The sequence below is a fragment of the Scyliorhinus canicula genome, chromosome 27 (genome assembly GCF_902713615.1).
Source record: "Scyliorhinus canicula chromosome 27, sScyCan1.1, whole genome shotgun sequence".
Lineage (NCBI taxonomy): Eukaryota > Metazoa > Chordata > Chondrichthyes > Carcharhiniformes > Scyliorhinidae > Scyliorhinus > Scyliorhinus canicula.
This window is the reverse complement of record NC_052172.1, coordinates 19,695,229-19,722,509: the sequence shown is the minus strand read 5'-3', so window position 1 is coordinate 19,722,509 and position 27,281 is coordinate 19,695,229. Positions and strand designations below refer to the sequence as shown.

The 27,281-nt window shown below is 46.2% G+C and overlaps 1 protein-coding gene across 2 annotated transcripts in view; it reads right to left on the bottom strand.

Annotated features, from left to right (window-relative positions):
* LOC119957923 (SPARC-related modular calcium-binding protein 1-like) overlaps positions 1-27,281 on the bottom strand; it is a 105,195-nt gene that overhangs the window by 28,376 nt on the left and 49,538 nt on the right. For both annotated transcript variants that reach the window (XM_038786121.1, XM_038786123.1), the window contains exons 2-3: positions 8,463-8,634; positions 1,688-1,800 (exon numbers count right to left, since the gene is read on the bottom strand). In XM_038786121.1, coding sequence (XP_038642049.1) covers positions 1,688-1,800; positions 8,463-8,634 — 285 coding nt within the window. The remainder of the gene's footprint in view (positions 1-1,687; positions 1,801-8,462; positions 8,635-27,281) is intronic.

The window sequence follows — 27,281 nt, the reverse complement described above, 5'->3', positions numbered from 1 at the left end:
CCTCAGCAGTTTCATTTACATCTGGTCAAAGCAGACTGTTCTCATTCCCAACTCCATTGGCTCATTCAGTTCTGACTGAATGTCGAGAAAGTCCGTTACGTTTACCCTGCCATACAAACTGAATCATATACAGGACTTCTGGCTGTTCCAATTACTATGCATTCGGACAATGTATCATTTTTAATTCATTCTGCCAATATTTGCATTGCAAGCAGGAATGACATTTATTGCTTTCCCTGATTGCTCTTGGGAATGTGGCAGTGTGTCTTTAGTTGAATTGCAGTGGCTCCCATCGTGTAATTAAGTAGAGAGTTGCAGAATTTTGACCCCCTAACAGTGAACGAACAGCAATATACCTCCAAGTAAGGATGTGTGTGAGTGTGGGGAGCGCTTAGAGATGTTGTAGAGATGCTGCCCTTATCCTAGGTGGCAGAGGCAACAGGTTTTTTTGAGGAAGCCTTGGCGAGTTCTACATTGCATCCTGTGGAACGTACACATTGCAGCTATGGTGCGTCGTTGGCGGAGGAAGTGACTGTTAAAGTGCTGGATGAGCTGCCAATGAAGTGGACGGTGTCCTGGATGGCATCGACTTCCCGAGTGTTGTTCCCGAGTGTCCATCCAAGCAAGTGGAGAATGTTCCATCATACTCCTGACTTGTGCCTTTTAGAGTGATAGTGTAAATACAGCTTTCCAAGAGTGTGATGATATAAAACTCGGTACGTTCTTCCGCTCTTTTCGGCTTTTCACAGTAACTTCATTGAAGCCTACTCGCGACAATAAGCGATTTTCAATTTCAATTTTCGTGCCAGAGTCAATGGATTATTGGCCGGCACACCACCTACCATGTGGTGATCCGGGGAATCCCAGCCACTGTGTCACACGGAATTCAGATTGTTTTTGTAGTTCACGAGTAACTGAAACATCAAATATTCATCTCAAATAATTGCTTTCACAAATGCTGATAATTGGTCCAGTTCACCAGCTGTGGAGCAAGAAGGTCCTTGGCTAGGTGGCAGCATGAGCATCCTTGCCCAAGTCACAAAGCTGTGGGTTCAGATCAGTTTGTTCTGGTGAATGTTACTTACCTGTGTGAAAACTTGTCACAACTTGTTTTGTGAAAAAAATAATTCTCATCATCTCCCCCCTCCACCCAAACCCCACCTTTTACAGATCATCTTAAATCTGATTATTAACATTCCAGACTGTGACAGTAGTTTTCTCTATCTACTCTATCCAAACTCTTTTAAATATCTCTATTAAATGTCCCCTTTACCTTCTCTGAGAACAGCTTCTATCTAGGTATGTACATAACAGAGGTCCTTATTCAGTTACCAACTTGCCACAAATGCCAACATTGACGACATTGCAAAGGCAGGTTAATGTTCTGCTCATGGGTAAGCCACTGATCCAAATTGATCTGAGGGGTGAGTGGCCCACTGTCGAGTTGGATTCCACGAAGGAGTGACATCCCACTCTTTCTAACAGCTCAGGAATGATTACAGAATAAAATGCTCCAATTTCTCAGTTACACATGAAATTATTTCTGTAACTTTACAAATAAGTCACTCCAGTTGGTCAATTGGTTGACTAGGCTATGATTGGTAAGATACCATGCCAGTACCATACCTAATATCTTATCTGTACATGATTTCAACACCGCGTGATTAACACTGATTCCTAACAGTACCTCTGCAAAGGAGCCGTCCTCGTTGCATTCTGGTACAATGATGGAGTCGGTTGCCCTCCTCGACTGAGACAGAGCTTGGGCTCTGTCCTCCTGGCATCTCACTGTAGCTCTATCTGTAACACAGGTCAATTTATTTCAGAAATAACTCATGCCAATGCAATCCTAATCACACTGCTCACCGTATAGAAGCTCAAAGTCTTTGTGATCTCTGGAGTCAAAGGTGATCAGAAAAAGATGAAACACGAGACCACATTCAGCTGTTCTTCAAAATCTTCTTTTTACCTCAGAGGCTATTGCAGTTTCCAGTTATACTATGAACAAAATTAACTGGTGACAGACCATCAAACCAAGCAAGCACCAGAGCCTTTCACATGAAATGACCATCTCCAGCAACTCAGGTCATTGAACAGATGCTCGAGTACTGATTTAAAATTTGTCAGAAGAAGTAGTCAAAAGTAAATAGGGTGGGGGAGGAAGGTTTATATGAAGTGCAGCCCATCGTCAGGTCCCATAAGAGATGCCAATCAAGTAAGTAAAGTTGCACTTTGAGAGAGAGAGCTGACTGGTGGTGATTTAACCTGAGGATCACCACACCTCAGGTGAGGGGCAAGGTTGAGAAGGCGGGGCCTTCCTAATTTTTTTTTCATAAATTTAGAGTACCCAATTCATTTTTTTCCAATTAAAGGAAATTTAGCGTGGCCAATCCATCTACCCTGCACATCTTTGGGTTGTGGGGGTGAGACCCACGCAGACACGGGGAGAATGTGCAAACGCCACACGGACAGTGGCCCAGAGCCGGGATCGAACCTGGGACCTGGGCGCCATGAGGCAAGCAGTGCTAACCACTGCGCCACTGTGCTGCCCGTGGCCTTCATAAATAACCTCAGCTGGTACGGAATTGAACTTGCCCTGCATCATTAACCAGCTGTCCAGCCAACTGAGCTAAACCAGTCCCTTTTGGTGTAGCTGCACCTCAAGTTCCCTTTGTTCAATAATAAGTGCCCTCCCTATTATTTCTACCAAAACATATTACCGTGCATTTATCTGCATTGACCTTCATTAACAATAATAAACTTACAGGGTGGGATCTACCCGAATGGGAACAGAGTTGTGTTTCCCGGTGCTCGGACTGGTGAGAAACACCACGCTGTTAAGCTTCCATTTGGGAACGCCCTGATGAGGCTTCACTCAGTCCCATTTTCTGCACTGAAGACCTTTGCTCGCCGGAACTCCTCAGTACCGAAGGAGATCGGGACGCCATTTTTAAATGGCATCCCAAACTCTCAACCCCCGATGCAAACCCCGAACCCCACGAAAGCCCCAGCTCACCTATGAGGAGGTCCTCAGGCCCCCCCCCGCAACCTCCTTCACCTGCGCAGGGTACCCCTGGGCCCGATCTGCAGTGCCAGAAAAACACCAGCTTGTCATCATCAGCCTGGTACACGGGCAATGTCAAATGCCAGCTGGCTGTGCCACCCAGGCACCTTGGCAGTGCCAGAGTGGTGCCCAGGCAGCACTGCCAGGGTGCTGTGTTGGCAATGTCTGGGTGACAGGGTGACAGTGTTCCCAGAGGGCAAGCACATGGGGTTTCTGATCCACTGTACCTGCCACTGATGCTGGGTCTATAATTGCCTGGACATGTTCTGTCTCCCTTCTTAAATACTGGAACTATATTAACTATCTGCCTGTCTTTTAGTATTCCTGTACACCTTTTAATGAATTATTAAATATGCGTAGTAATGCCTCTGCTATCTCTTCCCTATATTCTTTTCAAATACGTGGATGCAATTATTTGCAACAAGGGTTTTTTAGTCTCTGAATTTGATTAGTTTATCTAATACAATCCCTTCCTGGGCTTTGAACACACTTATCTCATTACTCTTGCATCATTCAATGTAATGTCTACCTGTTCTACCTCCCTGCTAAATACCAAAATAAGTATTTAATACTTCTGCCATCATTCCATTCTTATCGGTGATATCCTGTCTATCCCGTGATTGGTCCTATTCTCATTGTAGCATTTTGCTTTTATTGATGTCACCATCATCCTTCCTCCTATGTTTAAGATGATGGAAATGCAACAAATCAAATCTATTGGGGATGGGTGTAGCTTCATCTGATCCACTTTTGCAGATGGTTGAAGAGACCAATTTGAGAGAGACAGTTTCTGTCACACGTGCCACTTATTGAGTGGTTATCAGGTATTGTTGCGGATTGTTTTCAGTTTTGATGCCTGTTTGCAAGCCACTGTAATTAATCACCATGATGGTGCATGCAGGCCCACAGCTATGCCACTTTTCTCTGTCAGAGGCTCGTGCCCAGATGTGAAAATCGATGGCGAGGGCCCTCAGGTAACACTGGTGCAAGCAACCTTGAAGTGGGGCTTTGGGCATCGTACATATCTTCTGGTTCCGACAACCTCATTATACAGAAAACCCTTTAATATGAGACCATCTTCCAACCTGCCACCAACACAGCAAAGTCACCTCTGCTTGATGAATACCAACATACGTGGGGAATTTGCCTTTGAGAGGACTGCTGCATTGTGATTCTGTCCTTCCATGAGATGCCTAGAATGTGCTGCAAACAATAAAGGTGAAAGCCATTAAGTTTAAGTTGTTCATGTTTCACAGCCCTACAAGGTGCTGAGAACACAGGCCTCACAAATGAGCATCTTGGTGCAAAGAGTCAGCCTGAAGTTATTGCATGCAGAATTTGTAAGTTGGCTGGAGGTGGTGGCTTCTTTCCCTAAGCATGTATTGAGTTCTGTATCAGGAGATGCATTGTCTGTCACGGTGGACCGAAGGTAGCAGAATTGCTGACCACTTTCAGTGCGGTGTGACATAGTGTGATTAGGGATGGAGATGTGATACCCTGGCCCACAATTTTCTTGATGCTTATAGTAAGACACAACAGGTTACAGGCATGGGGGCAATAATCATTTGTAGCTGAGTTTCCAAATGAGCAACTAGCGTGGTATCAGTGTAGAGGGGTTTTCTGATGGAGACACTAGGCGGGATTCTCCAATAATGGGGCTATGTCCCCACGCCAGCATAAAAACGTGGGCTTTTCACTCTGGACTTTCCTCACCCGGCCAGTTACCCTAGGTGAATCGCGGAGGGGGGGGTGTCTCTGTCAATGGCCCCCTATCCGCGCTGCGTGGACTGCGCGTGGGTGGTTCATGGCGATTCTCCAGAGACCGGAGAATCGAGGGAGCGGCGTTGGACTGGATTCCGTCGTTGGCGCCCATTCTCCACCCCCACGCCAATCGCGTTTTCGGCACAGTAGCTCAGAGAATTGCATCCACAATATGTTTGTCTTCACTTTCAGTCTGGACAGATTAGAAAAGGCACAATGAACTAAAGGACCTCCTTCTGTGCTAAACGATTCAGTGGACAAATTTTTTTGCATAGCGATGTTTCCCGCTCTACCACTAAAAAAGTGGGCAGGAAATACAACCCCACCAATGTTGGCAGCCTCCAATGAAATCCTCAATGAAAGGGCTGAGACCCTGCACCTTCCCTGCCTACAGTCGCCTCTTTGCTGAGAAAGACACTTCCCCAAATCCCACCCCACCACCCAACGTCACCCAGAGTGAGAGTGGGGTAAAATGGCCCTTAATATTCAAATTGGTTTCCAGCCTCGTGCGGGATACTAAATTTCCCCCAATGATTCCACTCCAATTAATTTTTTGCCTCTTAGCCACAAAACTATGGGGCTCCTTATTTCATTCCATCTTCCCCCATTCCAACAAGCTTCTAAAGTTTTCCGATTTACAGCCAACTTCTTTCTTTAGACTTGTCCTATTGACTTCAGTTATTTGCTTGTTTTACACAAAAGTTACTGGACATCTTTAAAACATTTAAAGAAAGGAGACCTTTTTTTCATCGATCAAGCCTGAATTGAAACTCAGGACCTTGTGATAGACCATTGTACCAAATCCTTCCTCTCTCAATCAGGGCAATTCTGCAGAGAAATGATTTTAAAGCACCGGGAACTCTTTGATATGAAATTTTCAATATTCAAAGATAATTAATCAGATTGAAATAAAAGGAAGAGTTAACCACTTGGTTAGGACAAAGCGCTGAAGTTTCACTTCACTCGTGTTCATAACAATGCTCGGCAGAAATCCTGCGGCTCTGGAGAGGTGAAGAAAGAGGCAGCCATGCCAGCAATTTGGTGGTTTGGGTGTCAGGACTGATCCCCAAAGCTTTCCCGCCTTCACTGAAAGTAAACTCTGGGTGGAAAGGCCGCTGGTTGACCTTGGAGCACATCCCGAGGGGCTGAATGGCCTTCTGCTCCATTTCCTATGTTCCTATATTCCCATTCCACCTCCAATTAATGACCACTTAAGGGCCTCGTCACCGCCTCCACTGCAACCCCAGCTCCAGTTAGGCCTGTTAAACATGCGGCCTACACAACTGGTAAAACTGTGGGCTGCCTGTCAGCTGAGGGTTGGGTCCCTCAATCTGCACTAATAGGATTGAGGGCATGGATATGGGGTAGTGGTGTTGCTGACCCCCGGGGCACCCCTGTCCTCACAATCTCTCCCCCTGCCCCCGAACTTATCTTTTTCCTGGGTTGTTCCATGATCCTGGCACTCTGGGGATTAGTTTGGCAACAGCCATGACCTCCTCTTTGATGCTGGCCTCTCATCAGGCAGGAAATCAGCTTCTAGGGTCTTCAGCCTGGAAGAAGGTCTGCAACTGCCCACTTAACTGATGGGCAGAAGATGCAGCTTCCTCCTCAGAGTCAGAAGGGGTGTCTCGTCGCTTTTTCAGTCAGCGGGCAAGACACCCACCGCGAGCGAATGATTCTGCCCACTCAGTGGAAGCCAGTGACTGCCTTTCAGGCAGCGGAAGAAGGTGGTAAATGTAGATGCCCTCCTCAATTCATCTGCCCCACCCATGCATTGGAGCAAGTTGCCTACAGTTTTCTTATTGTTTGCAGAGACTCTACGCGGGGAAAACAGTGCTTGCTGTCACAAAAACCAGACAGAAATTGATCCTTCGCCCTGTAGTGAGATTTATGGAAAGTGTTAAATTTGGGGGCAGTCTAGGTCAGAGAAATCCCTCGAGGAGTTATGCAAGAAACGCCCAGCTAATTGCTCCAATGATTTAACGCTACCCTGTCACACCGTATTTCAACAGATGACTTATACGTGACTAAAATGGAGTAGACGGATGTGTCCTACAGGCACCTGTTTGAGAAATAACTGTGATCTCCCCCCCCCCCCCCCCCCCCCCCCTCCATGTTCCTATCCGACTGCGAATGGAGGAAATTCAGACTGGAGGTCTTCTCTGCAATGACACTAACAAGGAGCAAAACTCCATGGAAACATTGTAAAGAATTTACAACACGTTGACAGGTCACACGGTCTAAGTCGCTGTTTTTCCCCACACCAACCTCTGTCATCTAACCCTTTATGCATATGTTTCCATCCCCTTCTCCTTCATGTATATATGTATCTTTCCATTAAAGGCATCTGAGCTATTCACCTCAATGGCATAGTGGCACAGTGGTTAGCACTGTGGCTTCACAGCACCAGGGTCCCAGGTTCGATTCCCAGCTTGGGTCACTGTCTGTGCAGAGTCTGCACGTTCTCCCCGTGTCTGCGTGGGTTTTCTCCGGGTGCTCCGGTTTCCTCCCACAAGTCCTGAAAGAAGTGCTTGTTAGGTGAATCGGGCATTCTGAATTTTCCCTCTGTGTACCCGAACAGGTGCCTGAGTGTGGCGATGAGGGGATTTTCACAGTAACTTCATTGCAGTGATAATGTAAGCCTACTTGTGACAATAATAAAGATTATATTATATTCTAAGTTGCCCCTTTGTGTCCAAAACGCTAGGTGGGGTTACGAGTTTGGGGGGAGAGACGTGGGCTTAAGGAGGGTGCTCTTTCTAAGGGCCAGTGCAGACTAGATGGGCTGAATGGCTTCCTCCACTGTAGTGATTCTATGAACCAATCCTTTCAGTAAGCACTGTCACATTTCAACATTCTCTGGATAAAGAGGTTTCTCCTGAATTTCCTGTTGAATTTATTAGTGCCGATCTTAAATTTGTCCCGTAAATGGAAATATCCTCTCTGCTCACCAAAATTGAGCCCCTTCATAATTTTGAAAGAGTTCTATTAGGTGCATAGCTTTAGAACGAGTGTGACAGCCCATTCAGAAAGATGACAGCGATATTAGAAAGGGTCGTGATGACAACTCAAACCTACAGCATCAATGTTTGCTTAAGTATAAGAAGGCCTTTTGAAAGGCGGGGTGATGACATACATTTAAAAGTGTGGTGTGGTACAATTCAGTAAGGACAAGTCTCTGCACAGATGTGGGAGCAAGGGAGAGTTTTGCCAAACAAAATTATCCAATTACTTGTAAAAACTCACGGTGTTTGTTGAGAATGGGAATTCTGGAGTTGTGACATAACATCTTGCATTTATTCAGCAGCTTTGATGTCGCGTAATGTCCCAACATTTGGGACGTCAGTTACAATTTGACACAGAATCACAAAAGAAAATATGAAGACATATGTCTAAAGGCTTGATCAAAGAGGTAGGTTTTCAGGAGAGGAAAGAGAAGTAGAGAAGTGGAGAGTTTTGGGAGGATCCGAGCATGTGTAGACACAACCAACAATGAGTGAAATTTAGAGGTCAGAATTTTAGGAAAGCAGAGTTCTCAGAAAAGTGTGGGACTGGAGGAGGGTAGAAAGACGGGGAGGACAAAGCCAGTGAAGGGACAAGAGCTAATAGATCACTGCCCTGATGTTCCCATCCTTACCACTGCATCGACTCCGTGGCATTGTTTCGAGGGTCGGGTCCCTGCATTTTGCTCGCTGGAAGGCACAGTGGGATTTGTAGAGCTTCCTGTCACTCCCGCAGACTGGCTTCTGTTGAGCTCTGGAGCAGTCAATGTTGCATAAGCCCCCTCGGTCACTCTCAGCTATAAGAAACTGAAACAAGAATAGTTCCCGTTAATTCATGCACACTTTAAAAGATATCTTTAAAATCTGCTGTATTGTGGGCCCTTACCCACCTGTGAAATCTCACAAAGGAATCAACCATTCCACTTGTTATAACCCACACGGGGTGGGAATGATTAACTACCCTGTAGATCTTGCAGAATACGAGCTCTCCCGATAAGAGGGATATGTATAAATAGAGTCGGCCACGAAGACACCGACTAGAAGACCCAGTAGGGAGCTAATTGTAGTTGTACAATAAAGTTTTCATTGCTACAAACTCGGTGTGGACTCTTTGTGACCTTATAAAGCCACTTTCAGTTTTGACAGGCCCTGGCAGCAGGCGACCAAGGGGTTGTCCGATCTGACTGTCTGCCCCTCTTCTGTGGCTACATTCGAGGCCATGTATCCCTGGACCGGGGGCACTCGATGTCCCCAGGCACCATCGACCTTCCTGCCCGATGGCCATAGCAGGGGCTGAGGTGGTTTATTGACCCCATTAATCATATTTTGGTGCTTCAGTCTTTACTGTTCTCTGAATTGGCCTAGCAGCCTACTCTTGTATTAATCTGCTGCAAGGTACAATAAGAATAAACAGACCATCTGGCATTGACTGAGGTACCAAACATGACACATAACCCTGTCTATCCTACAAAGTCCTCCTCAGTAAAGTGTGATTAAATATTCTCCACTTCAATACCTGAAGCTTCAATAACATTCAAAAACTTGACTCCATCTAAGACAAAGTAGACCACATGATTGACACGCCATCCTAAACATTCTCTTCTTCTACCACCAGCGAACTGTGGCTGCAGTGTAAACCATTTACAAGGTGAACACCAGCAACTCGTCAAGGCTTTGCAAATACCTAAACCCACAACCTACGCCATCTAGGACAAGGACGGCAGGTACATGGGGATACCATAACTTGCACATTCCCCTCCAAGTCACACACGACCCTCTACCTCATGGGAGTACTTTCACCACATGGACTTCACCAGATCAAGAAAGGGAATCATTGGCACCTTCTCAAGGGCAATTGGGGATGTGCTGGGCGGCCATTCTAGTGATGCTCACATCCCATGAATGAATAAGAAAAAAAATACAAAAGATTACGATTGAAAACAAGAAAATGGTAAATATTATTCCACATCTTGGGCTGGATTCTCTCTGGCATCGGGAACTCCGTTACCAGCAGCAGGTGGCAGAGAATCCAGCATTGGGCAGAAAACGGGATTGGCACCCATTCCGAAGCACTTAACTCTCTTTGATGTGGTGGAGGTCCAGGAGCTGTCAATCAAAGCTTGAAGTTTATAAACATTGCTGATGGTTTCACAGCTAACCGCTTCAAAGTTACTCAACCATGAAGGGAGATGAATGGAGCAAAGCTGACAGCTGTGAAAGCTGTCAATCACAGTCTAGTAACATCAGTATCAAAGAGAAATGAATGAATGGCTTGCAGATCAAAGATCTGAGCGGGTTTAAACCCAACTGACTGGTTTTCTCTTTCCAGGAATTGACAGGTGCTGCTTCCTCTGCCTAAGAAAGGGCTGCCTGCCCAAGTGAGTGTTTTTTTTTTGTTTTGTTTTTTCACTGTCTCTATCCAGACTGCTCTCTAGCTTCTCGACAGGGGTCTCTCTTCTGGGGGGATGCCGACGGGGGTCACTCTTCTGGAGAGTCTGAGTGGGAGTCTCTTCAATTCGGGGTCTGTGTGGGGGGGGTCTCTTTAATTAAATGACGCAGGTCTTTAATTAAGGAGTTTTTGCAGGGAGTCCATTATTTAGGGAGTCTGTGGGGGTCTCTATATTTAGGGGGTCTCTTTAATTAGGGGGTCTCTGATAGGGTGATGGTCTGATGGGGTGGATAGGCCTTACAGTATTAATCGGTGGGGGGGAGGGTGGCTGGGTGGGGGAGGTAATGAACTTTGAGGGAAGGCACCTCCCTTAAAGAGTTACCCCCTTGGCCCACCGTGAGATCCACCAGATCAGGTACACACTTGTCAGGAGCAGCACTAATTATCGCCCATGTGTTTCCTGGTCCAGAGGACCATAGAATCACGAGGGCCTGGAGAATCCTGGACCATTAATAAGATGCAAATGTGTCTTTGTGAGCAAACCTCGATCCCAACAACAGAGGGAGGAGTTGGAGCTTCGGAACCAAATCCCGTTTTCTCCCTGGCACTAGATTCCCCATTGCATCAGGAACGTCACTACCAGCGACACCAGGCGGGGAATCCAATCCATTTTCTATCCATGGTGTTCCAGTTATTGGGCTTTCAAACTGAGATGTTTAAAAGCAGACATGTGTACCTCTGCTTCCAGTAATGACATGTAGGGAGACATCACACACAACGTGGCTCCCTCGGGGTACTTCATTTTTGGTCCTCAGAGACCAGTATCTGGGAATATTTTACGTAAAATCGCATCTGATCGACGGTATAAGGTGCCCACATAAGGAAAATGCCAAGAAAAACCAGGACAAAGAAACTCGTTGATAGAAATTTGTCCCCCTCCCCCACTCCCAACACTGTCCACTACAGGGGAAAGTTTGAAAGACGGCTATTACATGATAGCCAGCCATCAGATCTGTCAAAACTAATGTTAAAATCACATTTACCCAGAGTTCTCTGGCCAACTGCATATAATTTGTTCTCCTTAGCATGTGGGAAATTTGTTGCACAATCCAAAGTTGCAGGAAGGTCATCGTACCTTTAATGCAATAAAAGATCATAGAACATAGAACAAGGGCAGCACGGTAGCATTGTGGATAGCACAATCGCTTCACAGCTCCAGGGTCCCAGGTTCGATTCCAGCTTGGGTCACTGTCTGTGCGGAGTCTGCACATCCTCCCCGTGTGTGCGTGGGTTTCCTCCGGGTGCTCCGGTTTCCTCCCACAATCCAAAGATGTGTGGGTTAGGTGGATTGGCCATGATAAATTGCCCTTAGTGTCCAAAATTGCCCTTAGTGTTGGGTGGGGTTACTGAGTTATGGGGATAGGGTGGAGGTGTTGACCTTGGGTAGTGGGTAGGGGGTAGGGTGCTCTTTCCAAGAGCCGGTGCAGACTCGATGGGCCGAATGGCCTCCTTCTGCACTGTAAATTCTATGTAAATCTATGTAAACATAGAACTTACAGTGCACAAGGAGGCCATTTGGCCCATCGAGTTCGCACCAACCCACTTAAACCCTCACTTCCACTCTATCCCCGTAACCCAATAACCCCTCCGAACCTTCTTGGTCACTAAGGGCTATTCATCATGGCCAATGCACCTAACCTGCACATCTTTGGACTGTGGGAGGAAACCGGAGCACCTGGAGGAAACCCACGCACACACGGGTAGAACGTGCAGACTCCGCACAGACAGAGACCCAAGCCGGGAATCGAACCCGGGACCCTGGCACTATGAAGCCACAGTGCTAACCACCGTGCTACCGAGCTGCCAATTCAAGAAGAGAGTTATCAAACAAACTGACATCAATCCACACAAGCTGATCAAACGCTTTATCAAAAAGGTAGATTTGGAGGAGTCTTTTATAGGTGGAAACAGAATTCCTGATTTTAGGATCCAGGAGCTGAAGGCCTGACAACCAAAGGAGGGGCAAAGGAAATGGAGTGTGCGCATGAGGCCAAAACCAGAGGAATGCCGAGATCTTGGAGAGTTATAACGCTGGTGGAGGTTTCAGAAGTAGGGAGTGGTAAGGCCATGCAGCAGTTGAACACCAGGGTGAGAATTTTAAATGTGAGTTGCTGTAAGATTAGTTGAAAGTCAGCACACTGGCAGCAGACATTTGGCTGAGCTGACATCTATAGGCATTGGGAAGGTGAGTAGCCAGCATTATAGGTGCTATAAGTTGTTGTTGACTCTTTGTGACATTAGAGCAACTTTGGAATGTGCAACAAATAGTTTCCCAAGGAAGGAAATGAAAGGAAATAGCTGGACAGAGAGCCAATGGAGCATTGGACAATAAGGACATGTGTACGACTGGTGTAACCAGCTGGCTAGAGCAGGGAGAAGTGGAGTCCCTTCCCTACAGAGGTTTAGATGCTCATCCAGCAGCTTTCTTGGGCATTTTCTGGGGAAGTGTCACAAATGACCTGACTTCATGCGATTTGTCCTCATCACCTCTGGGTTGCCAGTCTAGTACCATAAACAACCAGGCGACAGTACCCTTCTAATAGTTACCATTGTACACTTTTTACTTTTGCTACACTTTAATGCTTAGGTGAGGAATACAATTACTGGCAGATAGCCCTACCAGCTGGTTTATCTTCCACATGAAAAGCATTCAAAGTTTAGCAGAAGAAGGATGAACACAGAGTGCCAGTCTGCAGATGAGGAGGTCATTCTCCACCCCCCCCCCCCCCCCCCCCCCCCCCCCCGAAACGTACACCTGCACCTTCAAGTAAGAGGCAGACAGGAGATTCTTGGTCAGGTCATTTGTACATGTGGAAGCTCCTGTCCTCAGTGAATGCTGGGACAATAGGTCCAATGGTACTGCGAAGACACATCAATGTACATTTAACTACAAAGTTAGATACCTGCTCAGAAGCACTCCAATCATAATAGGCCAAGCTTTGAGTCACACTAAATGAGAGAAGGCATGCTAGTGTGAGCGACACCCAGCATATTTCGATTGGAAACATTGGACAGGATGCTACCAACCACACTTTCAGGAGCTGGCATATTAACTGGCAATGGCCATGGAGAAATGACTTCATCGAGTCTGGGTCAGCAGGGAGCCGAAACAGAGTTGTGCTGTGTGACTTCAGGCATGGCTTCAGTCTCAGTTTCACATCTCAGCCAGAAGGTGCGAGTTAAAGTTCCATTCCCGAAACCGGAGTGCAAAATCTAGACAGGTACTCCGGTGTAGAACGGACAGTGCTAACTGTCTGAGCTCTCGAATGACACATTAAACCAAATTTCCCATCTGCCCTCCTGTGGTTGTCGAAGATTCCTTGGCATTATTTTGTTTTTTTTTATAAATTTAGAATATCCAATTATTTTTTTTTCCAATTGAGGTGCAACTTAGCGTGGCCAATCTGCCTACTCTGCACATCTTTGGTTTGTAAGGGTGAGACCCACGCAGACACGGGAAGAATGTGCAAACTCCACACGGACAGTGACCCGGGGCTGGGATTGAACCTGGGACCTCGGCGCCGTGAGGCTAACCATTGCACCATCGTGCTACCACCTTGCCATTATTTTGAAGAAATGCAAGGAAGTTATTATCCCTGGTGCCCTGACCAATATTCATCACTCATCGAATATCACTAAATTGAATACCTGGTTATATTCACATAGCTGTTTGTGAAAGCTTGTTGCACAAATTGGCAGCCTCATTTTCTTCAACAGGGACTATACTTTGAAACCACTTAATTATCTGTAAGTACTCTGGGATGTAAGAGATGCTAGAACGTCATTATCTGATATCATGCAGCATAGGGTTGGCAATGCCATTGACTTCAATAGTAAGCACCTTGTCCAGCATGATTCTGTGTTGACCTAGAAGTATATAATAACTTAGTGTGACACAGTGAGCAAGCATCTCATGCAGCACCATCATGTCCCCTCCCCTTCAGACCACTGAAAATCTCTTCCCAGCCTTTCCAAACACATACACATTTTTTTCAACCTGTTCTGATTATTTGTCCTTTCCTATTAAATGCCACTTTCATGCAATTTCCTTCCCCATCCCTACTGAGTTCCTTGCATCAATCCAAATCTGCTCCTGAGCCTCGTTATGCAAGGGAGAGAACCTCCAGGAACATCAGCTTGACCCTAGACCCTAAAGTACACCAGTTGTAGAAGATTTGGGCTATTCAATCAGAAAAGGCCTCAGATCAAGCCTGTTCCCATCAGAGATTCACACGAGGGTACTTTGTGCAGGAGTCACGGGATTGTGATTGGAAATGGAAATCACAGGCTATAATCACAGGATTGTTACAGCACAGCAGGAGACCATTCGGCCCATTGTGTCTGCACAAGCTCTCCGAATCTGCAGTTCCCCTTGTGCCATTCCCCTGCCTTCTCCCATTAATCCCGCACATTCTTCCCTTTCAGATTACAGTTTTATTGCCTTTTCAATGCTTCAATTGTTACTGTCTCCACCATACTCTCAGGCATTGCATTCCAGACATTAACCACTATCTTGGCCAAATACTTTAAATCTGTGCCTTCTCGATGTCACTCAGAGAATCCCTACAGTGCGGATGGAGGCCATTCGGCCCATTGCATCACCACCGACCATTCAAATGACCACCCCACCTAGGTCCAATCCCCCACCCAATTCCTGCAATCCCACACTAAGGGGAAATTTATCATGACCAATTCACCTAACCAGCACATCTTTGGACTTGTGGGAGTACAATGGAGCACCAGGAGGAAACCCACGCAGACACGGGGAGAAAGTGCAAACTCCAAACAGAGTAATCAGGCGTCGGAATTGAACCCGAGTCCCTGGAGCTGTGAGGTGCTAACCACAGTGCCACCATGCCACATTTTATATATGGGAACGGTTTCTCCCCCTCCGGCCTGTCCATTCCTAATCATTCCTAATCTGAGACATTGGACTGGAAACCACCCAACAAGGTGAGTGGTGCACCTGTATTCTGAGCTAGAAGTACATATCTGTTACATATAGGCATCAAAAGAGGCATCCAAGACTCCACCTGAAATATGTACTCAGCCTGTATGGAAATAGGGGACCCAAAACCTGATTAACGCCTGATTTAAATTGGTTTACCCTCAATACAGGAGACACCAACAGGCTACCTTCAGGCAAATCAAGCCTACACAAGGTTTAATTAATGGGTCCTTAAGCAGACCATTGTAGGTCTTACATTACAACAGTAACCACAGCCGGGATTCTCCATTTGGGAAACTTAAGTTCTCCCGCCAGAGGTGAATTGGAACTGATTTGTGCTCCCAAGCAATTCACTATGCTTCGCCATACAAATTTAGGCACGGCGAGGGTTACGAGGGATGCCCGCTATCAGGCCACCATTTTGAGCGGGCAAGTTCCCACGCTGGCCACCCCCTCATTGCAATTCAGCCCCTAGCGCCCCACCCTCGCATCACGAATCGGCCCCCCATCCCTGGATTTTCTGGATCCCACCCCCCAAGTACGGGGGTGGCCCAACCCATCCCCGCCCCTCAGAGACCCCTAAATAGGGGGACCCCACAGAGACCTCCTAAATAAAGGGAACCAACAGAGACCCTAAATAAAGGGACCTGTATTTAAACCCCTCAGATCCCCGTAACCCCACCTAACCTTTTTTTAGACACTAAGGGGCAATATAGCATGGCCAATCCACCAAATCTTGGATTGCAGGAGGAAACCAGAGCACCCCGAGGAAACCCACGCAGACACGGGGAGAAAGTGCAGACTCCGCACAGACAGTGACCTGAGGCCAGAATTGAACCCGGGTCCCTGGAGCTGTGATGCAGTGATAATCACTGTGCCACCCCTATGGGCCTGAGATCAAAGTTCTAAATTGAGGGAAGGCCAATTTTATTAAGATCAGATATGATTTGGCCATAGTGGACTGGAAGCAGACACTTTTGGGTAAATCTGTGACAGAACAGTGGGACACATTCAAGAAGGAAATGGGAAGAGTACAGGGCCAACATGTCCCAATCAAGAAAATGGATGAGATCAATAAATCCAGTGAACCCTGGATATCGAGGGATATACAACATCAAATTAGGAGAAAAAGGGAGGCTTATGGCTGATATCGAGGGCTCAAAATGCCAGAAGCCCTTTGTATAGAATGTGCAAGAGGGAACTTAAAAAGGAAATTAGGAGAGCAAGAAGGTGATACAAAAGGACACTGGCAGTTAAAATAAAGAAAAATCCTAAAATGTTTTCAGGTACATTAAGGGTAAAAGAATAACTAGGGAAAGAGGAGGGCCCATGAAGAGATCACGGTGCATGAAGAGATCACGGTGGTAATTTGTGTGTGGAGCCGGAGGATGTAGGCCGGGTCCTAAATTAATACTTTGTGTCAGTGTTCACTCGTGAGAGGGTCAGTGTGGGTATAGAAATCAGGGAGAAGGACTGTAATAAAATTAACAGATTAACAGAGGGGAGGTTCTGAGTGGTCTGGCAGCTTAAAAGTAGACAAATCTCCAGGGCCAGATGAATTGTATCCCAGGCTGTTGAATGAGGCCAGGCAGGAAATAGCAGGGGCGCTGGCAATAATTTTCAATTCCTCTTTGACCACAGGAGAGGTTCCCAGAGAACAGCAGGATAGTCACTGTGATGTCTTTATTCAAGAAGGAAGGAAGGGATAAACCAGGAAACGACAGGTCAGTCAGTCAGTGGTAAGGAAACTATTATGTGGAGATGCCGGCGTTGGACTGGGGACAGCACAGTAAGAAGTCTTACAACACCAGGTTAAAGTCCAACATGTTTGTTTCAAACACTAGCTTTCGGAGCACTGCTCCTTCCTCGGATGAATCTTCACCTGAGGAAGGAGCAGTGCTCTGAAAGCTGGTGTTTGAAACAAACATGTTGGACTTTAACCTGGTGTTACAAGGAAACTATTGGAAGCAATTCTGAGAGACAGCACGGTAGCACGGTGGTTAGCACTGTGGCTTCACAGCGCCAGAGTCCCAGGTTTGATTCTCCACTGGGTCACTGTCTGTGCGGAGTCTGCACGTTCTCCCTGTGTCTGCGTGGGTTTCCTCCGGGTGCTCCGGTTTCCTCCCACAGTCTAAAGACATGCGGATTAGATGGATTGGCCGTGATAAATTGCCCATAGTGACCAAAAAAAGATTAGATGGGGTTATTGTATTACAGGGATAGGGTGGCAGTGAGGCCTTAAGTGGGTCGATGCAGACTCGATGGGCTGAATGGCCTCCTTCTGCACTGTATGTTCTATGTATGTTAGAATTAATCTGCATTTGGAGAGGCCGGGATTAATCAGGAACAGTCAGCATGGTTTTGTGAAGGGGAGGTCATGTCCGACCAACTTGATTGAATGTTTCGAAGAAGTGACCAGGTGTGTAGGTGAGGAAAATGCATTTGAGGGAGTCTACTTGGACTTCTGCAAGGCTTTTGATAAGGTCTTACATGGGAGACTAATAGTGAAGGTAAGAGCCCAAATGATCCAAGAAAATTTGGCAAATTAGATCCAAAATTGGCTGAGTGGCAGGAAGCAGAGGGTGATGGTTGAGGGGTATTTATCTGACAGGAAGCCTATGTCCAGTGGGGTCCCACAGGGATCAGTGTTGGGGTCCTTGCTGTTTGTGATTTATATAAATGATTTAGAAGTGAATGTAGGAGGGTTGATCAGTTAATTTGTGGATGATATGAAACTTGGTGGGGTGTAAATAGTGAGCAGGTAGCCTTCGATTGCAGGAGGATATCGATGGGCTGTTCAGATTGTCTGGTGGCAAATGGCATTCAATCTGGATAAGTGAGGTGATGCACTTGGGCAGGACAAACAAGGCAAGGGGAATACACGATAAAGGGCAGGACCCTGGGAAGCACCGAGGATCAGAGGGACCTTGCTGTGCATGTACACCCGTCCCTTAAGGTAGCAGAGCAGATGGATACAGTGGCTAAGAAGGCAGATGGTATATTTTCCTTTATTAGCCAAGGCATAGAGTTTAAGAGCAGGGAGGTTTTGCTGGAACTGTATAAAACTTTGGTTAGGCCACAGCTAGAGTATTGTGAGCCGTTCTGGAACCCACATTATCGGAGGGATGTGACAGCATGGAAAGGGTGCAGATGAGATTTACCAGATGTTGCCTGGGCTGGAGAGTTTTAGTGATGAAGAGAGGTTGGATAGACTGGGGTTGTTTTCCTTGGTGGACAGGAGACGGAGGGGGAACATTATTGAGATGTATGAAATTATGAGGGGCACAGATAGAGGAGATAGGAAGAAACTTTTCCCTTGGTGGAGGGGTCAATGACCAGGGGACATAGAGGTGAGGGGCAGGAGGTTTCGAGGGGATGTGAGGAAAAACATTTTACCCAGAGGGTGGTGGGAGTGTGGAACTCGCTGCCTGAAAGGGAGGTGGAGGTAGAGACCCTCAGAACAATTAAGAAGTATTTAGATGTGCGCTTGCGATCCCAGGGCAGACACGGCTGTGGGCCAAGTGCTGGGAGATAGGATTAGAATAGTTAGATGGTGGTTTTTGACCGGCGCAAACTCGATGGGCCGAATGGCCATTTCTGTGATCATCCAGTGATCATCAAAAGCACTATATTTTGTTTTCCTTTGGTTTGTCCGTTCTGACACAATTCAAATTCTCGGCCACTGAGTCTGCCAATTGAAGCTTCTTTACTAATACCTAGTACCCAGTCTGAGGTCAGCTTGACTCAGTATAGAATGTTCAAGGGAATTCCTGCTGAAAGTGAAATATGAGTTTCCTTTCAAACACATACGTACTGGTACATTGCATGTACACTGGCGGAATTGCCAATGATCAGTTGATCATAGAATTTACAGTACAGGAGGCCATTCGGCCCATCGAGTCTGCACCGGCTCCCGGAAAGAGCACCCTACCCAAGGTTAACACCTCCACCCTATCCCCACCCAACACTACACCCACCCTATCCCCACCCAACACCCAACAACAGCAATTGTGGACACTAAGAGCAATTTACCATGGCCAATCCACCTAACGTGCACATCTTTGGACTGTGGGAGGAAACCGGAGCACCCGGAGGAAACCCACGCACACACAGGGAGGATGTGCAGACTCCACACAGACAGTATAAGCACACATACGTTGCTGTTAGAGTTGGTAGAGTGATCATAGAGCCTTCTGATCAGCAAAGCCTGCAAATGTAACATAATAGCTCACATAGCTAAAATGGGAAATATTACCAAACCAAATTATGATGATGTTCGCTAACAGAATTTACCTTTGTTGGGCAGGAAGTGTATATGTGCTGGGCAATATTTTAAATAAGATATCAAATTGATCTCCCTTGGCCTGGTGAGTCAAGATCAATGTGAAGCACAGTTGGAGGGTACAGCTAATAATTGGATCAGAGTGCACAGACTTCACTCAGTTCTCACCTTAAAGCCATAGAGGAAATTGTTTTTTATATATATAAATTGTATGTTGCTATTTACAATGCAAATTGCCTATGTAAACGTGTCACATTTAATGGCAGCATTCTGCCAGTGGTGGCGCTGCAGAAGGGTGCAAACTGGGTTTTGTTTCCGTAAACAATATCCATGAAAAATTAGAACATTCAAAATGAACAGAATTGACCGGAGGTGCAAGGAGACATGAGATTTATATTATGTACATGGCAATTTTGATAGAAGAAAGGTCACCACAGTTTGGAATGACCTAAAAAAAGTGAAATATTTCCACATATAAAAGGAATTATCAGAGGGTTTCCAACAAAATGGACTCTTGTTCAAGCTGGCACCTGAGCTTCTGCCCCCTTTCTGCCTCCCCCTTTCTTTCTGAAATTTACAGATCCCCCAGGAAAATCCCAGTACAATCGATCAGACAAAACATTGAAGCAATGTGTACACAAAGTAGGAATAAAAGTCAACCTGGGATCTTCCTGGGTAGATCAGAAAGAATCCTGATAATATTCTGATTCGAAACATTCATTGCAATAAATGTCTTGGGTCTTCCCTGTTACAATGTCATTGCTTCAATGTGCTTGGCACAGGGAAGAGCAAATCAACCACAGCTGGTGGCAGCGGAGTGTGAGAGCTAGCTAAAGATGTCATCCTGCTGGTTGGAACTCTCAGTCCTTGAGAAAGGTCATATTCCTGGCATTATTTCAGGAGAAAATAAGCAATGAGCCACAGACTAAAATGTCAACAGTTAATCATCTTGTCGCCATGTTGGGTTTTGCTACCAACTATGCATTGCCAACAGGTAATATGGGTGGCACGGTGGCACAGTGGTTCACACTGCTGCCTCACAGCACCAGGGACCCGGGTTCGATTCTGACCTCGGCCGACTGTCTGTGCGGAGTCTGCACGTTCTCCCCGTGTCTGCGTGGGTTTCCTCCGGGTTTCTCCCGTTTCCTCCCACAATCCAAAGATGCTCAGGTTAGATGGATTGGATATGCTGAATTGTCCTCAGGTGGGGTTACAGAGGTAAGGGTACAAGGTGGGGGGGATTGGGCCTGGATCGGGCCTGGGTTAGGGTGCTCTTTCCGAGGGTCAGTGCAGACTGACCCAAATGGCCTCCTTCAGCACTGTAGGGATTCTATGAATGCTACCAGGTGAATTAATTTACGTTGAGATACCCTCCATAATGCAAATGGTTCACCAGCTCGATAATGAATGCTTTAATAGCTGTTCTAATGAATATTAATAAAGAGTAATTGTTAACACAATTTAAGGGCTGTAATTACAGGTTTCTGTTTAACTCCATGACATGATTGAAAAAATCTGGAATGTAGCTATTCAGCCTTGCATTTTTGAGTGTCCATCCAATCGAATTTCCAAGTTCCTATTTGTAATGAACTCCAATTGGCTTTATTGGTTGGCCAATTGGAGTATGAGCTCCCTCAATGATAGCTCATTGAGGGGGCCCATATAATCACCTGTGTGGGCTTTGTGAACAGTCTTAAGTTGACTGGACTGCTAGCAGCACTGTTTGTAGCTGCTCCTGTAATATCGTTATTGTAAATAAATATTGGTGTGGTGACGGAACTCCGGCCTCCCGTGGATTACTACACTATTGAATCTGTTTCTGTCATTCTTTCAGTCCATACTTTCCAGCTTGGTACATAAAACAAATGTCATCTCCCCTCTGGTCCTTTTGCTAATTACCGTGATAGATCTGTCTTCTGGTTACTGACTCTCTTGCCACTAGAATTGTTTTTTCTTGATTTATGCCAGCAAGACCCCTCATAGTTACAAACATCCCTATTCTATCTTCTCTTAGCTTCTCTAGTCTTTTCACAATGTCCATTTTACTCGGAAAACAGGATTTATTTAATTTTCATATTTCTCTTGTTTTCATACATATATCCAATTGGAGACTATTTAGGGACTAGGTACTGAGGGGCAGATCATTTGTTATAATAAATAAGCTGGGGCAGACCAGAGGCCATTCTTACAAATTATGCAAGGACAGAAACTAGATTATAGATCAGGACGTGTTTCTTTCACCAGTGAATAATGAATCTTTCGAACAGGATAGCAGCTTTCGCCATGAACATTAAATTGCTGAATTCCTTCAAACGAGAGCTCGACCTGTTTCTGTTTGGCATGGAGATCACCTATTACAAGAGATAGGAACTTTGTAATAATAACCAGGGACAATGTAATCTCTTAGACCAGTTCCATCAATTAAGAGTGGGAGAGAGCGATTTACATATGTTTCCCGAAATGGGAAGTGAATATGTCATAGAATCATAGAATTTACAGTGCAGAAGGAGGCCAATCAGCCCATCGGGTCTGCACCGGCTCTTGGAAAGAGCACCCTACCCAAGGTCAACAACTCCACCCTATCCCCATAACCCAGTTACCCCACCCAACACTAACGGCACTAAGGGCAATTTAGCATGGCCAATCCACCTAACCTGCGCATCTTTGGACTGTGGGAGGAAACCGGAGCACCCGGAGGAAACCCACGCACACACGGGGAGGATGTGCAGACTCCGCACAGACAGTGACCCAAGCCAGAATCGAACCTGGGACGCTGGAGCTGTGAAGCGATTGTGATATCCACAATGCTACCGTGCTGCCCCTATCGTGAGGCATAGGACAGGGTGAATGAAACAGTGGATTGTTTTACTGCCTGTAATTTTTTTGTGTGTTTGTTGAAGCTCTTATTTTTTTATTTATTTTTTTATAAATTTAGCATACCCAATTCATTTTTTCCAATTAAGGGGCAATTTATCATGGCCAATCTACCTAACCTGCACATCTTTGGGTTGTGGGGGTGAAACCCACGCAGACACGGGGAGAATGTGCAAACTCCACACGGACAGTGACCCAGAGCCGGGATCGAACCTGGGACCTCGGCGCCGTGAAGCAGCAGAGCTAACCACTGCGCCACCGTGCTGCCCTGTTGAAGCTCTTATTATCAATGGATGCAAATATCAAATCTCAACAGTAACTCAATCTCTAATGGTCAGTTTCTTTACATTATCAAGCGCCGTTAATGATGAAACTGTGAACTATTTTGGGGTGTGGCATCAAATGTCAGCTGCACTGTGTCCGTCTAAAATTACTTCTGGCCGCACCATCTAATCTAAAACATTGTTGGTGATGTGTAATTTCAGGGTTGCAAAGTGCTGGACTACTGTGAATAAGCTATCGTCAATCTGGTCCAAGACTGACAGGAGGAAAAGAGAGAAACGGGGGTGAAACACGACACAGAAAAATGGAAGGGAGAGAGAAAGAGAGGAGTGGGAGGCAGACTTAGGAGAAACAGTCGGATTTCAGCCAGGGCAGTGGTTAGGGCTACGATTGACTTCAGTAGCCTAGAGTTACAGTGGCAACATTTTCAGTTCAGGTTTCCATGTGTCCAACAGCTTGTGTTTGGAAATAAGCATAAGTAATAATAATAACCTTTTAACGTCACAAGTATGAAGTTACTGTGAAAAACCCCTACTCGCCACATTCCAGCGCCTGTTCGGGTAGGCCGGTACGGGAATTGAACCCGCGCTGCTGGCGTTATTCAGCATCACAAACCAGCTGTCTAGCCCACTGAGCTAAACCAGCCCTTAGCTAAACCAGCCCCTAAGTATGGCGTGTGTGAACAGGATTGAACTGTGATCTCATTCCCATTGACTAGTTTACGGCAGTACTCAGGGACATCAGCACTGAGAACAGGTGTAGAGAGGGTGGCTGGAATCCTTACCCCAACACGAGCCAGAATTTCTAGTAAAATAGTGGGAGAGGGAGAGAAAGAGAGAGAGAGAGAGAGACAGGCTGTTGGACAAAGAAAAAAACGAGGCAGAAAGGGAAAGAGAGAAATGGAGTCATAGGCCAGGGATTTTCTGACGCTCCCACAGCGGGTTTGCCAGCACCGGAGGTGGCACACCATTTGTCACCAGTGGGTTCTTCCTGCCCCACTGAAGTCAATGGGCATTTGCAATGCCCGCCATCCGCATTCCCAGGGAACCCGCTGAGCGGGGGGGGGGGGGGGGGAGGCCTTCAGTATGATCAGAAAATCCCACCAGCAAGAAGGGTCCTGCAGCCATTTTGTGCCCAAATGAGTGTTACACATTCAGGCAGGACGTCCATCTTCACTCAAAAGGAAATCCCACCGTACAGAGCTGCCGGCCAATCTGACAATGACAAGAAGAAATGTGTGAGGGTGCCTGAGCCCACGTCCGGCTATCAGCGGCCCGGATAAGTTCAAGGGTCTCAGGACTGGGAGGGTAGGGAAGGCTGGGGGGGGGCAGGGTGGGAGCAGAGGATGATTATGGTCTAAGGGGGGAGACCAGTGGGCAGGGGGGCCTCCAGACATTAAGGGTGGGCACCCTATTTAGGAAGGGGGCTTCTGATTGAGGCGCTCCCCCTCCCTTCCCACCTGAGATTTAATTCTGTAGTATTTCAGCCTTCCCCCATTCAAGTTTAATCCTCCCACCAGCCTAACATTTGAGGCTGGGTGTGAATGGTTATTACCACTTAAGGGCCTCAATTGGGGCAAGGGCGGGCTTCCTTTCTGAGGCCCTGCCCGCCCCAATGCAAAATCGCTCTTGGGTTGGGGTGGGTGGGAATCTGGAGGGAAACCACGTCCCTTCAATTTCACGCTGCCCCCTGCCTGAAAAGGCACCGGTGGGGGAGCATAAATATCGACCATCGGGGAGAAAGTGACATACAAATGGAGAGACAGAAGAAGGAAAAAAGTTTGGAGTATTGTCAGATGCGGTCAGGGAGTGGGGAAAACAAGAATCACCTGAGGAGAAGTAAGGACAAGGGACTAGCTCAAGAGGAGAAAAATGCATTAGAAAAAGGCTCTGTCTGACAAGAGAAATGAAAGCAAACTGCAATTTATTAGAGCTTAGTGAGAGACACTTTGACAGAAAAACACGTCTAATTGCCATTTGTATATTTGTGGAACAGCTTGGCAGCTGGAGTCAGGCGGTTTTGTGGCTTGCGGTGGTTTGGGAACCCAGTTGGCAGTGAGGTGAATCCCAAGCAGACTCCCAGCCCCCAGATGGCCCGTCTCCCAGGGGGAGCCCAGGAATCTGACCACCATCGCGAGACACAAGAGGCAGTTTTACTAATTGAACATTAAATAAATAAAACAAATGGGAAAGAAATTAACTCCCCCCCAATATATATTTTATATATATATATTTGTGTGTGTGTAGTTCTAATTTTCGTAAGAGGTTTTATTCCCTACATGAAATTTGCTGAGTGACTAATGAATTAACTCATTGCATACCAGAGAAATGTGTTAAAATGATGGATTAAAAGTGCTACAGAGAGAGTGACATTTTCTATCTGTCGCACTTGAACCAGCTGTGACCCATTCTGGGTGTGTGAGCTGCGGATTGAGCTGGGGGAGTGGATGAGTAGCATCGGTCGAGCCCAAGCAAAGGCTCGGTGGGAGAACTGATTTTAAGGAGTGTCTTGAAAACAATAAGAGAAGCGAGAGGCTCAGGCTTGGGGAGGTATTTCCACAATTTAGGGAAGAGACTGTTGAAGGCATTGCCACTATTGGTGGAGTGAAGATTGCATAAACACACGCATACTCACATGAGATAAGTCACGTGATAGCGATCAGAAATGGAACTTGTAATATTTTAATTTGATCCATTTGATAACAAAGTAGAAAAGACTTCTGACCTTCAGATCTTGCTCTATCAGCCACTGCGCTAGAATACTTGCCCCCATCATCAAACAACTGCTTCCCAGGTCAGCAGTGAACTTCCTGTACTAACTATGGTTATGGAATTACACCAATATTGTTCCTGATTATCTCCCTCCCATGTGATGCAGAGTTGGCTACACTGCTCTGGTCTTTATTTTTGTCAGGATACACTGTGCATTTACCTATTCGGGCAGCTGTCATTTCATTGTTTAAAAAGCATGGAACTCAATCCAGAAGAAAGATTAAGGATAAAATTCAGCACTGCAATAAAGTGAATAAAATGAAACAATGAGTTGCATGGGATCCGTCACAACAGAAAAGAATAAGTAGAAGATGAACTGACTCCATTTATGTAAAACGGAAAAAGCGACAGATATCAAATTTTAAAACAGCTTGCATTTCTACAATGCCTTTCCTAATCTCCCAACTTCTCACAGTGCTTTTGTTGCAATCCCCTGGACTGATAACATTTAAACAAATGTGAACTTCCAGTTAATAGCTGAAAGGATAAAATTTAAAATTTTAAGGACAAGATTTCATGTTCAAGACTTTTACTGTAACACGAGACTAAAATCATAATTGACCAAATACTATTTTTTGTAAGCAACTTATACTTTAAACCACAGAGCAGAACTTTTCCCTCTTTTCTGTTAGCACAACCAAAACAACACACTTCACAGGTGTATTTAAACTGTTAATTCTCCCAGACTCAGTCACAGTAATTCTTAGCTCCCGAGGCATTTTTAAAATTCATTTTTAGGATGGGCGTTTTGGCTAAGCCAGCATTTATTGTCCATCGCTAATCGCCCTTTAGAAGATGGTGAGCCACTTTCTTGAACTGCTGAAGTCCCTAATGTGTAGGTACACCCACTGTACTGTTAGGGAGGGAGTTCTAGGATTTTGACCCAGTGACAGTGAAAGGATGGTACAGTAGTCCCCCTTTATAATGCGGGTGTTGGGGTCCAAGACAGCCACCCGCGTTGCATCCGAGCCGCGGATATCCACGATGGGGGTTTTAAATTTATTTTTAAATCTATGCTAGCGCTTCCCATTGTGAGTCTACGGGGGGGGCGGGGGGAGAGGTCAGACCCCCGTAGACTCACAATGGGAAGCGCTAGCATAGATTTTTAAATAAATTTAAAACCCCCATCGTTGATCTAATTAAAACAAGCACTGCTGCATTTGACACTGTTGGCTGCTCTCTCCCTCCAATCAGAAACATTAAAACTTAAAAGTTGGATTGGAGGGAGAGAGCAGCCGGCAGTGTCAATTTCAGCGGCCGGCTGATTGTTTCAGTGAGAGAGCAGCTTCCCTCTCCGGATCAAAGTGAGCCGGCCGCTGAAATTGACACTGCCGGCTGCTCTCTCCCTCCAATCAGCCGGCAGTGTCAATTTCAGCGGGCGGCTCACTTTGATCCGGAGAGGGAAGCTGACAGTTGGGGTCCATAAGCCCCCCCCCGCCGTATATCGCAAACCGCGGTATTGCGGAGCGCGGTATAACGGGGGACTACTGTAATACATTTCTAAGTCAGGATGGTGTGTGGCTTGGAGGGGAACTTTCAGGTGGTGATGTTCCCAGATATCTGCTGCTCTTGTCCTTCTAGATGGTAGCGGTTTGGAAGGTGCTGTCTAAGGAACCTTGGTGAGTTATTGCTGTGCATCTTGTGGTACACACGGCTGCCACTGTTTGTCAGTGCTGGAGAAAGCAAATGTTTGTGAATAGGATGCTAATCAAGTGGGCTGCTTTGTCCTGGATGGTGTCGAGCTTCTTTAGTGCAGTTGCAACTGCACTCATCCAGGCCTTGCAGATGGTGGACAGGTTTTGGGGAGTAAGGAAGTGAGCAATTCGCCGCAGGATTCCTAGGACGTGA